The sequence below is a fragment of the Melanostigma gelatinosum genome (genome assembly GCF_949748355.1).
Source record: "Melanostigma gelatinosum genome assembly, chromosome: 15".
In the NCBI taxonomy this organism is placed as follows: domain Eukaryota; kingdom Metazoa; phylum Chordata; class Actinopteri; order Perciformes; family Zoarcidae; genus Melanostigma; species Melanostigma gelatinosum.
Genome location: NC_136648.1, coordinates 9,143,963 through 9,159,352, shown reverse-complemented (window position 1 = coordinate 9,159,352; position 15,390 = coordinate 9,143,963). Strand labels below are relative to the sequence as shown.

Sequence of the window (15,390 nt, the reverse complement as noted above, 5' to 3'; positions counted from 1 at the left end):
GGGGAGCAGCGACATCTTACTCTCTCTCTCTCTCCTCCATCTGCATAGAAACGGAGGAAATATGAGATATGGATTTGCCTCGGATGTAGGAGCTAGACAGGGCCGCTTTTTTTTGTATGTCAGCTGGTCCATTGATTGATCGCTCGCTCCCCCCTTGGCAAACGCTCGATGGCAGGGCTGGAACTGAAAGCAAACACCCTGAATTATTGGAAGTCAGCTCAAAACAGCTGCTGCATCATTCTCCAAAAGAATAACGAGGATGGAGGATTGATCTTTGAACCGTTCAAAAGTAGAGATATTTTGAGATTTGGCCAAATTGAGATTATGTGAGAGGTGACTTCAATTTTATTTTTGTATTAATATATTTTTCTGATCATATAGCCACATGAAGCCCAGTCTGTTGTAGTCAATTGAAATATACAGAATGGAAAGCCACATGTGGGCAAGTGAAGACGATGTGCTGTGTGATTGTCTTTGTGGTCGAAAAGCAAGGGGGGGGGGGGGGTAAAGAGATAAAGGCAGGCTCTGAGAGAGAGAGAGAGAATAATCCAGTCCTATGAAACAGGCTGTTGTCCTCCAGTTGCTTCAGCTACCATTTGACCTGTGTGTGGCTCTGCAGCTGTTGCATGTGTGTGCACGTGTCTGCGAATCTGCAACGATGTATGTGTGAGTGCTGGATGGTTGTTTTGGAGGAGGCTGCGTCCTGCAATTCAGCGAGCATCTCGATGATGAGAAAACACACCGCTCAATCTTTCATCGGCAATTGGGGAGTCATTCATTATTTATTGGTTGATTGATTACATTGTTCACATTCTCCCCAGAGGAGACTGGGGTGTGGGAAAATAATATGATGTTCATGACTTCAATATGCATCTTCAAGATGGAGACCAAAACAATGTTATCCTGTATCCGTCTGTGACACACATCTAGATGTGCTGAATGATGGGCGTAACAATACGCACCTTGACTGCACGAATACAAACCTGAAACATTTGCTCTTATCAACATCAGGACATTTGATACATCAACTCTTTTCTGATTTCTTTACAGGATTCATGAAATGTTGACTTTTGGGGATAACGTGCTAATTACTCGAATTGAATATGAGCTTCAAGGCAAATTGAGTCTCTAACAGAGTGTTTAATAGAGCTCTCCACCACTGCTGTTGCCTTTAGCTGACATTGTGTCGCTGTGAGCGTGGTCTGCACTACACTGCCATCTACTGGACATGCGATGCCAAAAGGCATCTGATACAGCCACCTTGGTCCGCTCAATTGCAACTCATGAAACATTCATCCCCAAATGTAATGCCTACCATTTTGGAAAATGTGAAACTTGATTCTTGCAATATGATGTCTGGGGTGAAGTAAACTCACCAGTAAACACAAAGTTATGAGTCTCTTTGTGGTTGTATTTAGTCTCTCAGACATTTTCTAATTATTTTGGCTATTTTGAATCTCTTTGTGGTGATTTTGCGTTCTTTATAGTTGTTTTGGATCTCTTTGTGGTGATTTTGCGTTCTTTATAGTTGTTTTGGATCTCTTTGTGGTGATTTTGCGTTCTTTATAGTTGTTTTGGATCTCTTTGTGGTGATTTTGCGTTCTTTATAGTTGTTTTGGATCTCTTTGTGGTGATTTTGCGTTCTTTATAGTTGTTTTGGATCTCTTTGCGGTCTCCTTGCATTTCATTCAAGTCGTTTTGAGTATGGCTGAAGGACTTTTCCCATTAATCCCTTTCCAGTTCATTCTCTTCCCAACATCACCGTTGAACATGCGGGCAAGGATGTTCCATGTAAGCCGTTTTGTGTCATGTCCTCCGATGGTTGCCAGGGAGGAAATCTAAAATGGATCAAAAAGTACTGTTAACACTTTACAGAATGCTTTTTCTACAATTTCACTCTTAAAATCATGCTTTTAAAAAAGGAAAGAGAACTTACCAAACAAAGGCTGGCCTCGAGGTAGATCAGTTGCTCTCTCAGGTTTGTCTGAGTTCAGGAGGAAAGGTGAACCTCCCACCCTGTTGTATGCCCCCTGTTGCCTGGGTCCTAATGGTAGGCTGCCGAGTGAAATTCAAACGCCCCCCAGGGGGGTTTACAGTGCAGATATTAAATACTACAGTACAGTAACCTGCCAGAGTCCCCTGACCTGCCATGTAATCCATTCATGCATACAGCAAATAGTTTATAGAGTTATTGAGAATATCACCTGAGAAATAAACTTAATTTACAATATCTGACATCAACTATTGTGCAGCTCAGTAAGCGTGTTTTTTTTGTGTATCCAGATGTGCTTGAGCTTCTGGACTTTAGCTCAGGGAACATCTGGTGTGGACTCTCCCAGTAGCTCAATTCACATCAAGCCTCGGCAGCAGGAGTAGCCCCCATTCTCCTCGATCTCCCTCACCAGCTCCCCGGTCTCCTTGTGTGAGCAGAGAAATAATTCACCAGCAGTGCTGCAATGAAATATGAAACCATCCCTAGAGCCACAGCGCCCGTGGCTCTGACCGACTGGAACAGTCCGCGAGGGGAAAAGATGAGACGTTCGGCTTCCATGAGGATGTGCCAAAGATTCCTCTTTTCAGAAATTCCTCTCGGCACTGCTGCTGCAGCCTGTATAGACAAACCAGTGCATTGGGTGCCAACACAAGCCAAATATCAATGTTTTAAAGAACTGGAATGCTTTGAACCGAACATTGTGAGTTGCTTATTAGCCATCCTAGTCTAAGGCTTTATTCCTGGACTAATAACAGTATGGATGCATGGTGTTTGCACAATAATAGGCTCAATTAAAACAATCTTATTCAAACCTTATTTCAAAGCTTACTTCACTATTCCTCAAGAGTGGCACAATACACGGAGAAGGATCAACACTACCAGTTGTCGGCAGAGACCCTTCAGTGCTAAGCAAATTCATATTTGACATGGGGGATAACCTGTGCTGATTGGTTCGCTGCACATATGAATAAAACAGTTGAGGTTAATTTGCTCACTCTTGAAATATAAAGAGATTAGAGATTTCCTTCCTCTCAAGTTTTTGTATGTCAGAAAAACTCCAACAGTCTCATATAATTAAGTTTGACCTTGATGGAGACTTCTCAACCTTTCCAACAGGGAAAGTCACGTCCTATTAAAATATGTGTACTTAATATTACAAGCATCTTACCACTAAAAACACGGTCTTGGACACGGTCACGTGTATCAGTGCAACTGAATGAATAATGTTAAATGTTGCGGTACAGGAGAAAGTACTCAGGGATACCACCAGAGGGCGACAAACCCAAATGAATCAGATGGCACAAGGGTTAAAAAAGAAGGTTGTTTTTCCTCCATCAACGTTTTTACAGTTGGTGTATAGACGCTGGATGCACTGAACCATTTTTACAGGAACCGATCCAACACTTGCACCAATGGAGGTTCATAAACAGACAGAATTTGTTTCCAAAGATTCATTATTTTTCTTTTGTTTTCCGAGGTCTTCCTAGAACCTTCTAACCATTAATCAACAATATATTCATAAAATATCATTCATGCAGTATATTGTAGGAGAATCATTTGTCAAACGTGCACTCAAAAATCAAGTAAATGTGCACAGATATTTGTGGAATATCACTTTTCCAGTGTGAATGCACTACATGCTCACACTGTACATGTTGTAACTGACATATAACTCCAATTAACAAAAGAAAAGAAAGAAAAAAGTTAAATTAATGAATCCACGTCAAATGAAACAGTCCGCCTTCCTCTACATTTAATGGTAGATGTTTTGTAGTCTCATGTAGCCACTTGTTAGCGACCGCATTTTTTAAGATGCGTAAAAGTTTCAAAATGAACAAGAGGGGTATTTAGTTACATATTTTATATTGCAGAACAAAACTTAAAAATCTCTTAAGCTTGTGTTCACCACCGAACCTATTAAAGGCATCTCACCAAAAACCCATTTAAAGAACCCATCGATTTTGAGACATATGAACAGAACTGGTGGGCGTCCGTGGTGTAGCTATCAGTCTGTTTGTGAGTATAATTACCATTTGTGGCATCTGGTGAGGTTGCTGATTGCAAACAACTGAATATCTCTCTGCTCACCCTTCTCTCCAGAGTGTTGGAGAACTACGATGGCCTTCAGGTGACGTAAAACCAAGAACAGCTCTGTGGAGAGCCAGTGTCTGGTTCGTTTGTTCTGGGCTGCTCTAGAAACATGGCGGTGCAACATGGGGGACTCTGTGAAAAGTACGAAGGGCTCGTTCTAAACCAACAAAAACACAAGAATTCTTAGTTTCAGGTGCTGAAACACGAATGAAAAATATTACCACTTCTGCTAATAGAGCCTCTTAAGTCCTAAACACCGTTCCTTTAAAGGATTGCAGATATTCTTTATACATCTGAGAAGTTAACAGAACTGCAAATAGCTATAAAAATACATATTTTCTTACCATATACCCTTCAACATTATCACAATGCAACATTTGTTACTCTCACTGAACGTGTGCTAACTACTGCCCGTTCAGTCAAATTTGCAGCATGTGGACTGCAATGTAACGAGTCAGACGGTTTACCTCTTTGTGGTGGTTTTGTTGTCCAATCAGGGTCCCGGTTTTGTGACTCTTCGGCCTGTGAGAACCTCAATTTCATCATTTCAACAAATACACTTCAAAACAAAACTGTATCCATTTGCAAGATTGCGGGAAAGCCATCATTCATGTCGTCGCATACCGTTATTACGAAAGGCAAAATCCTGAAAACGGATCAATACTGTGGCACTTTGTGATTGTGTTGTTCCTCATTTCTCCAACAGATGTCCCTCTAATGCCATCTGTTCCAGCTCCACTCACAAGGCAGAAATACATCATCCAATGTTGATATTGTAGATACATTTATATAATATCTTTTTTTCTTTACAGTGGAATTGATCTGTCACACAAGTGACCAACGGAAAAAAAAAAAATAGCACGCAATACAGTCAATCAACCAAACCTAGAGAACACATGATTGTCACTTACTGCGAGTCACAAAAAAAGTACAGACTGTGAATAAATAATCTACAGAAATATGTACAATATGCACAAGAAGAATTCAAATGGAAGAGCAAATAAAGCTTTGGATCCCTGTACAGGAAATAAGGTAAGCAGATGTAGACTGAGCCAGCTGTCCCCAACATACAGTATTAAGCAACAATCATCTAGAAGTCAGAAATTTACAGGACATTTAGTAACATTTAGGCTTTGAGCTCCTGCATTTAATGACTTTTAATAATGAGCAAAAAACAACTAAAATGAGAATGAAAAGAGAGAATAAAATGAACACGTTAGCGCTATTTACAGTGTAATCGCATTCCACGGAAAACTGGAGAATATTTAACGCTCATCGTCCAATGAGGATCAAGGCAACAACCACGGGACTACAGGCGGCTGAGAGAGACAGAGGCAGAGAGAAAGAGGGATCCAGAGAGGAGGAGACTCACAGCAGAGGAGAGACAAAAAACATCCTCAGTGTGCTCCTGCTGGCTTCCTTAGCCGGTACTGACAGAAACAGGCGGCGATATTTAACACTGTACAACTCTGTTAACCTTTCCCCATCTAGAAGAAGAAGAGAGCTGGTCAAAAAAAGAGCTGCATGTATAGATATGTGCATACCTCGCTCCCGTCGAGTCGGTAAGACACACACACACCCACACACACGGACTTAGCACAATGCACACATGTGAGCTGCAGTCTTCTGCAATGTCCCAAACTTTAAGTCTCTGGCGGGTTCAGTAGCTCCGAGTCACCCAGAGTTCAAGTACTCCAGTGCCACTTCATAGCAAAACTTGTACTGGTCCTGTGAGACAGGAGGAAACAAACAAAAACATTAGAGAGGCGTACATGGTGAGATCAACCTGCTAGAGAGCCCAGAGAAGAAGAAAAAAGAGCATCTGGGCCCCAGTTAGGGTCCGGAGCTATTTGACTTTTTGACAAGCAGTTATTTTTGTGACTTTTAAAGGGGTGATCCACCAAATTTTTTAAATGAAGATCAAATATATTACTGCAAACCGGACGGGCTTGGAAATAAAAAAGCATGAAAAACTAGAGGCGGTGAGCTTAAAATAAGTATTTGCCAGGGTAGTTTTTCTCATATAAGCCCACCAACTTTATTGAAGTAATATAAATTGCTGGAGTATCCCCTTTGAATACCATCAGGTACTTTGGGAGGTTATAATAAACAAGTCTGACAAAAGTGCTGCTGCGATGCTCCTCACCAGCAGGTCCACCATGTTGGGTTTGTTGTTCCTTAGTGTTTTGACAGCGTGGAAAACATCCACAGAGCGCTGGTGTTGAAGCATCTCACACACAATGCTGATAGCACAGAATGTCCCACTTCGGCCGCCTCCATTCCTAGATGTAGAAAAAAACAAGCCAAGCATTAAAAAATGAAAGATAATTTGAAGTGTCGCTTCATATAGAAAGCAGAAAGGATCGACAATAAAGCTGACTGAGGGACGAGGAGTTTCACAGGGCTTTGATGCAGCGAAGCTCTTCAGTCAGTAGGTGGAGATGTTTCATTTTGAATGGCAGTGCTGACTGAACTTCCCTCTGCACTGAGTGTAGCGATAACTTACAGACAGTGGACCACAGTGCGTCCCTCGCCTCCGTCGTACTCTTCCTGCCACTTGTCCACCTGTCGAATTAGCTTGAGGAAGGAGCGCTTGGACATGGGCGTGTCTCTGTACATGGGCCAGCCCAGGAACTGGAACTGTTGCACCATCCGGTAGCCGTCCTGAGGCTGGAGGGGAAGGACACGCTGGTTATCCCAGGTTAAAACACGGGGGGGGGGGGGGGGGGGGGTAATCGCTGCTGTGCAACGATGCAATCAGACTGTAAAGATGCAGCTAAGCTAAGCCACGATGGGGAAAAGTAGGACAATAGATGGATCAGGGCAGGAGGAGTCGCTGAAGAGATGAATGCGCGGACAGATGGGTTGATAGATGAGCACAGTCTCAGCTGGAGACAGATAGTTAAGAGCTACAGACACTCTGAATCACACTCAGACGTATCGATCAATAACACTCGTCAGAGATCATGTGTGATTAGATTGTATTCCACTTAACACGGTGGTGGTGGTGCCTCTGCCGATCAGTCGGTGTTGTAACACGCACATGTGAGGAGTGATTGCTGACATGTGGGCAGCCTGTAAGGGTAAGGAGCTTACGCAGGTGACGCCGGCGCAGGCCAGGACCCTTACTGTGCAGCGATGTACGGTTGCTCAAAGTTAAAATGTCACTTCCCCCACACCATCAAACACATAGACGGAGCTACCCGTAGACTAGAGGCATCTAGCCGAGCATTTTATTTGCCAAAGTTGTGAGATATGCGTCTCTGAAATGTGCCACTCCAATAAAAACCGAATTTGGTGTGTGGTGCCCATATATTTGAAATATGAAATGTAAAAGCGTGTTTAACAACTTGTCTGAATCCATAATCAGCGTGCTTGTTGCTCTTGGTGGTCAACACGCTGTCAACAGCTTTCATAGGGACTATTTCTTCATAACAAAGTACTGACAATGAAAACGTTCACAGCAAGGTCTGTGAATTATCAAAGTCACAGGATGATTTATTTTTCTTGTGAAATTCTGGATAGAAATCCTTCAAATAAAACTAGAAGAAGAACAGTCGTTGACTGAGCTGCTTACCAAACGTGTCCTGGAATTAAAGGTCACAAATAGACACTGCCTTATTTTAGGGGGGCACAAGCTGAAAACGATTGTGGACCACTGATGTAAAGCACTGGTTCGCAACCTTTCTGGCTCATGTCCCTATAAAACAAAGCAGTTGTACATGTGCCCCCTCGTCACGGGTTCAATCGGCCGATGAGTTGTGAGCAAAATTTAAAAAAATTGAGAAAAATCTGAAAAATCAATAGAATTTGGTGTGGAAGAAATATATTTTTTATTCTCTCCTCGCGCATCAATCCTCTTGTGAATCCTCAGATTCATCTTGTGAACCCTTGGAATCCAGAGTGACAAGGAGATGGTCTCTGAAATGGAAGGTGGTGTATTTTGCATTGTATTGTGGTGGAAAAGGAAATCTCTGGTCTGACCTTTTCAGGTAGGACCACGTTCTACCCAAAGGGTGTTTATTGAAGGAGCAGTCAGGGAGTTCAACTTCTACCTTTTTTTTTTTTTTATCTACGTGTGAAAATTTCTCAAGCTGTCTAAAGAGACATGTGACTGGAGGCGATCACACCTCGGTCCAATCACTGGCGCAGCAGCATAGTTAAAGAACAGACTGACTCTGGCACTGCACAGCTTGAATGGACAGGCCGGCGCATGAGTGGGACGTGTGAGGTGTGCAGTCACAGAATAAATTCGCTGTTGCGACGATAACCACGGAGAAGACAAACAAGTTGTAAAAGTTACACGAAACTAAAACACAACTACATGATCAGATAAATTCAGTGTCTGTTCTTTTCCCCTAAACTTTCAGTCTGAAGCGTGACCCTCGCATGGCACCGTACCCGTGCTGCATTGTAAATCCGGAATATTCTGCTGATGATGTCCTCCTCCAAGTCGGCAGAGACGAACTCCACCTGGATGGGTCCATGGCGGTGGACTCCGTTTTCTGGCCAGTACTGTGGGCACAACTAAACAAAATAGGCACGTACACATGCATTCACACGCAGAAAAGTGCGGGTGTACCAGCACACACACACACACACACACACACATACACACATACACACAGAGACAAAACAAAGAAAACATAAAATGGAAGATGATTCATTAGTTTCGGAGTCCAAACTACACCAGCTGAAGCCGGTGGCATTGATTTAAACTCTTCACACATAATTGCTGAAGAGGTTTCTGTGAGATTACAAAAGTTTTAAGGACATGAATAACTTGTCTGAAACCAGATGTAGAGAGTGCGAAGGTGAGTAATTCAATGTGAAGTGCTTTCTTTTTACAATATGATGAATTGCGTCTTCACAGAGGAGACTTTAGACTAAAGTCCGGATTTCTGATAGGCCAAAGACGAAACACAGGAGTTGTAGCGAAAGCATTCTCCGAATCAACTTACCATTTGCTCAAGAAATTAAACAGAAATTCCTGGAAAACCTTGACTAATGTTTTTATCTCCACAGAAACACACACACACACACACACACTTTATCTTCTTAAAAGCGATTCAAAAAAATAATAATTCAGGCTGAGAGAAAATCTGAGAATCTGCTCTGTGCAGAAAATAGGTAATCGAAAGAAGAAGACACTTATTAAAAGATGGTTGATTGATATAAAAGTCATCTATCTCAACCATTACTACAGTGCATTACTTTTAGCTCGTTAGACTGCTCAGTTTGCAAACAATTGTTCACACACTCAGTCATAAAACAATTGCGTTCAGATGTTACAGCTACATTTCTTCAATGAAATCACAATTCTTTATGTGTAGATGACACCTTGGGCTTCGGGTAACTCTGATGTGTTTTTTTTCCAACTGTCTTTTAAGGGTTTCAAGTATATGTTTGGTAAATCAGTTGATCTACTAATAAAAATGATTGATCGGGTTATTGGCTGCTCTGGCAGCAGCAGAAGAAATAAACGGCTGGGACGGCATCACGGGAGCTTAAAAACCTCCTCTATTGACGCTCCTCAGGAGAGAAAGCCCAGTGAAGAACATGCACCTGCAGAGCACACCGCTGGCCTCACAGCACGTAATCAGACAAGTGGAAGTGTACACGCACAGATGGACAGATTCTGCACAGACAGACAAGCCTACATGCAGAGTGATGAACAAACGAGGGAAAAGAAAATCTGACTACCCGAGATGAATGCAAATAACAGGCCGCGCATATAAATGGACTCACAAATATACGCTTTCTTTTTCTAACGCAGACAAAAAAAAGAAGCACAAACATGTTTACAGTCTGTGTGGCAGCAAGAGCACCGCTTTCTAGCTTCCTTTAAGAGCCTGTCAACATTTGACAAAGTCAACAGATGCAAAAACAAAGATGCTGATGGAGAAGATAATAAACCTCCACCTCCCTCGTCTCCATCTACGCCTAACCCCCCCCCCCCCCCCCCCCCCCTCCCACCTGTGCTGCTGGCTTGCTGGCTACAGTGAGAATATTGAATGAAAGGCCTTTCCTATCCAGCCAGTCAGTCAACCAGTCAGTCACCTAGGGAAGGGGATTTGGATGGGGAGAGCAAGCCTGGCGTCAGGCTTTGATCCGCGGGTGTTATGACAGAGCCTCGGGCTGAGGAATGTGGATCGGCTCTTCCACAGGCCTGTCTCTCCATCTACCCGCACTTTCATGGCGAGTCCTCTTCCACTCCGCAGCATCCACCTCATTTCAAACATATACATTGCATGGGTTTGCCAGCAGAGATTCATTTTAATTTTTTGTTTCCACTGAGTTCATACTAAAAGAAAAACAAACAACAACAAAAAAGCAATCTCTCCCTGAATCCAGTCCCCACGCTGTCCTGTTGTGTGACTTTATCAGATACAGAAAGGTACCGCTTCATCTGTTTGTCAGCGTGCTTCTTGCAATATCCCTCGGGGATTATTTTGTGTATTGCACATGTGTGTTTATGCACGCATATCAGGTCGGGTTTACCTGGGCCGGGTCGACATCGTTGAGCATTACTATGGATGTGCAGTGGTAATCCAGAACCAATCTCCAGAAGTCCTTCACTGTGTTTGGTAACGGGTGCTGGGTCACTATGAATGCAGAGGGCTGCTTGTAACTCTGGAGGAGAGCAAGAAAAGTAGAAGAGGGGGGAAAAAGAAGCAAAAGAAAGATTTGAAACACTGTCGCTACATACACCTCATGCATATTATGTCGCACGTAAGCTGACAATTTACCAAGAATGAACCAATAACCATTAAACATGACCTCCATTTTCTGACCTGCCTCGCACTGAGTGCTGTTTTAATGGAGATTCCATGTCTGTGCAGATTATATTAGGCCGCTGCACTTTTGATGTGGTTTCTGGCTAGCCCGGTAGTGACGGAGAGCATCCTGTTCCTGAAAGGTCGCCTTCTCAATCGAGGCAAGAGCCAAAAAGTCCATCAATGGACACAAGCTTTGTCAAGGTGTTCTTTGTAAGGTCTAACCCGAATAAATTTAACACTTGAGAATTGCTGTACATTGCATTTCTGGTATATTTCGTGTTGTCCTGTGGTGCATTTTAGTTACTGTGACAGAAAACACAGCTTTTGATTTTAGTCCAAGTCCGGCCTCAATTCGAAAATTTAATCAAGGGTTGGTGATGTTCTTCAAAAATATTTTTCATTATGTTTGTTGAAATTCTCATTACATCCAGCAATCAATAAATGAATTGCTCTGACAAAAGAAAGAAAAAAAATCTGATATCTGTGGCTGTCGCAGGACTGTAATTAACCTGTAAAGATTGGACGGGCTGCCTGCCTGCCTGCCTGTCTGCCTGTCTGTCTGTCTGCCTGCCTGTCTGCCTGCCTGCCTGTCTGCACTCCGCCCATGCACTTATTGCACGTCACTGGAGTCTTCCAGAAGCTGCTAGCTAAACAGCTGTGAGTAGTAACCATAGCCATGTTCTTCTTCAATGATACTCTCCATATACTTACTCTCAACTTCTCTTCTTATATAAGAACACTTGTCGGCACAGTCAATTTCAATGAACAATGTCTTCTGTGGGCGGCTGGGAAAAGGGGCTGTTTGTCGATCTCATATTACACATTTTGTTTCTTGTTGTATCTATTTTGCAGTCTTGTGATGCTTCTCCCTTTATATCTCAAGCTACATCGCGAATCCTTGAGGTAAAGATAAAGTCTCAAAATCACAGTTCTGCCGCAAGATATTTCAGACACAATGGATTTTAAAAACAGTAATCTATTTTCTTATTTGTTGATGTTAAAGAATCACACAAAGAGAAGTCCTTTGAATCAGATGCTGAAACACCAACGCTGCCACCTAGTTTCCTGAACAGACCATAATGTTTTCCATTAACTGTCAAAAGTAAAAATACCTGCTTTGACTTTACTGATGAGACAAGAAAAGCAACATGGGGGGGATGTTTCAGCTCACACAGAGAGAGGCAGCCGTAATTACCTGCCTTGTGACTCATTGTGAATTTACCACTTTAAAATCACAGGAATTCAATGAGCAAGAATCCCAATGACGCTGGAATGGTCCTTTAAGTGGCCCTGTAAAGTGAATATTCCTAAAACGTGAAATGTCCTCGACAGCGTTCGACGCTTACATCCATGAGCGCAGCGTTGATGTAATTGGAGCTCTCCCCGTCGATGGTGATCAGAAAGGGGAGGCAGCGGTCTGGAGGGAGGACGTCCATGCAGCGGTTCTTCTCATGGTTCCTGGGCAGCAGGGCGATGCTGCAGTCCTCCACTCGCAGCGTGGGAGTCACCATATTCAGAGTCTGTCAGGGTCAAAGCAGAATTACGCACTGTCATACCAGCCCTGGAAGGTAGGCACGTGCGTCTTGAGTGTGCTAATTATCTCCCAATATGGTAATTAACAATGCAATTCTTTAATCAGTTACATTAGCGATAGCTCTTACTCCCCTGATGTGCCTGTGATGAAACTTAGGGGGGCGATGCATCTCATATAACACTGATTGGTCCAAGGAGGGGTGCTACCATTACAGATTAAAGCAAGGTGATATATTTGCCACTGATTGGCCCAGAGGGGGACCGCGCCACTCATCAAGAGAAAACATGTTTACTGTTGTTTTCAACTTATCCTGCACTTGAGATAAAAGCTTGATTAGGGATTTTGCAAACAGTTCCTTATTGTGTTTAAATCTCCTCACCCTAAACTCCTCTTTAATGGAGCTGGAGTTGGTCTGCGGGTCCAGGCGGTTCATGTCGTAGTACACGGAGCGGAGCTGACTGGCAGGAATGGTGGTGTCGCCGCAGAGACATGCCTCCAAGATGGCATCATGGATGAAGACATACTGCTCCTGCAAAAAACGGCATCCTCATTGCGGATCTATCAGGCTTCTAAGGCTCACAACAACCAACGAAATATGATTTTTTTTTTTTTTTTACCAAAGGCGGAAATGCAAGAGCCAGTGCTCCACAGCGAGAAGAATTCAATGACCTTCTACGCAACCGTACCATGATTATTCTTTACCCCTGAGGCAGTTTCTGTGACTCATATTTGTCATTGTCTGTGTTCAAAGGTTACATTACATAATTTTGCATAATTTTGGTACATAGCTGATTTAACTGATATAAAACTGAGTTTTTTAAAAACGTTAAAATATTTAGAAGCCTGGAAGAAATATTATGTTCATGAATATCGTGACCTTTGTCATGACCCTGTCAAACCTTGGTGGCCTTAGTCAAGTTGAAACTTCATCGTCATCATTGTCATGAACAAGGCAAGAACAAGGCATGAACAAGGCATGAACAAGGCATGAACAAGGCATGAACAAGAGAAGAACAAGGCAAGAACAAGGCATGAACAAGGCATGAACAAGGCAAGAAAAAGGCATGAACAAGGCATGAACAAGGCAAGAAAAAGACAAGAACAAGGCATGAACAAGGCAAGAACAAGGCATGAACAAGAGAAGAACAAGGCATGAACAAGAGAAGAACAAGGCAAGAACAAGAGAAGAACAAGGCAAGAACAAGGCATGAACAAGGCATGAACAAGGCATGAACAAGGAATGAACAAGGCAAGAACAAGACAAGAACAAGGCATGACCAAGGTAAGAACAAGACAAGAACAAGGCAAGAACAAGGCAAGACCAAGGCAAGAACAAGGCATGAACAAGGCATGAACAAGGCAAGAACAAGGCAAGAACAAAGCAAGAACAAGGCAAGAACAAGGCAAGAACAAGGCAAGAACAAGGCAAGACCAAGGTAAGAACAAGACAAGAACAAGGCAAGAACAAGGCAAGAACAAGGCAAGAACAAGACAAGAACAAGACAAGAACAAGACAAGAACAAGGCATGACCGAGGCATGAACAAGGCAAGAACAAGGCAAGAACAAGGCATGAACAAGGCATGAACAAGGCATGAACAAGGCAAGAACAAGGCAAGAACAAGGCAAGAACAAGGCAAGAACAAGTCAAGAACAAGGCAAGAACAAGGCAAGAACAAGGCAAGAACAAGACAAGAACAAGGCAAGAACAAGACAAGAACAAGGCATGACCGAGGCATGAACAAGGCAAGAACAAGGCATGAACAAGGCATGAACAAGGCAAGAACAAGGCATGAACAAGGCATGAACAAGGCAAGAACAAGGCATGAACAAGGCATGAACAAGGCAAGAACAAGGCATGAACAAGGCATGAACAAGGCAAGAACAAGGCATGAACAAGGCATGAACAAGGCATGAACAAGGCAAGAACAAGGCAAGAACAAGGCAAGAACAAGACAAGAACAAGGCTGACGTCTTCAAAACTAAAACAACCCCTGCTGTCCTTAACTTCATGCAGAGCAAAACTGTAACTCGCGACGCATCTCCTCCTCCTCACATCAGTCAGTCAAGCAGTCGACATGGTGACACAGCTTGAGGCTTGAAGCAAATCTATTCTGAAGTGACATTCTCAGCTGACACTCCCTTGTCACTTCGGACCAAAATCCGCACACATGCACAGGGGTCACTGATATTCAGATTTACAGAGAAACATGTGTTGCCATTTGTTAAGTCTAGCGCAGGGAGTGAATTGCTGAGCGGAGAGTTTTGACGATAGCTCGGACGGGGTCAGCGGGTCGACGGCAACACGGCGCTCAAACCAGAATCCACAAATTGATAGATCGTATCTGAGCTCATAAACCATAAACAACAACAAGGCTTTTCATTTCCGCGAACAGATTAAACCACGTCGGAGAGTTAGTGTCTGGCCGCAGGCTGAGGAGCCGTGCCAGCGAGCCTGAACACCTGCGAGGGAAAACGTACACACACACACACACGAACACACACACACACACACACACACACTTTGAAGGTCACTGAATTTGGGGAGAGTGACTCAGGGTGAACAACATTTGGTCTCCAGTTACTCAAATCCCAATTCGGACGTCAACGATGAAACATTTGCCCATTAAGTCCAATGACGCCTGTGATTTAAAGGGAATTACGGTGAAATGATGCATCCAACGAGACTATGGACACCTCCAGATGGCCGGTGTTCAGGAAAGGACAAAGTTCTTTGGTAGCCCACACTGGCATAGAGATGGAGGATGAGCCAGGGATGCTTTCAGCCATCAATATGAGCTGAATGCTTTCAGTTCCAAGCCTCTAACCACGTTTATTATGGCATGTATTGCCAAGCACTTGTGCTTAGCATCCTGGGAAATAGTTAGGGTGTGCACTTGAATACATGTCTTTGTGAGAACTGATCATAAAAATGTAAAGTTGTAGCCTTAAATATATCTGCTGTAAATATAAACACAATTGATCTGATATTTGA

The 15,390-nt window shown here is 43.1% G+C and overlaps 1 protein-coding gene across 1 annotated transcript in view; it reads right to left on the bottom strand.

The window, feature by feature from the left end:
* Nucleotides 1–4,903: 4,903 nt before the first annotated feature.
* The window catches only part of LOC306789100 (receptor-type tyrosine-protein phosphatase mu), a gene marked incomplete at its 5' end in the record, with an annotated part of 140,821 nt that continues 130,334 nt past the window's right edge, over nt 4,904–15,390 (bottom strand). The window contains 7 exons of the mRNA XM_079284888.1: nt 4,904–5,812; nt 6,231–6,366; nt 6,591–6,754; nt 8,486–8,611; nt 10,586–10,717; nt 12,210–12,383; nt 12,777–12,926. Of these exons, the coding sequence (XP_079141014.1) occupies nt 5,759–5,812; nt 6,231–6,366; nt 6,591–6,754; nt 8,486–8,611; nt 10,586–10,717; nt 12,210–12,383; nt 12,777–12,926 (936 nt within the window). The 3' untranslated portion in view covers nt 4,904–5,758. The remainder of the gene's footprint in view (nt 5,813–6,230; nt 6,367–6,590; nt 6,755–8,485; nt 8,612–10,585; nt 10,718–12,209; nt 12,384–12,776; nt 12,927–15,390) is intronic.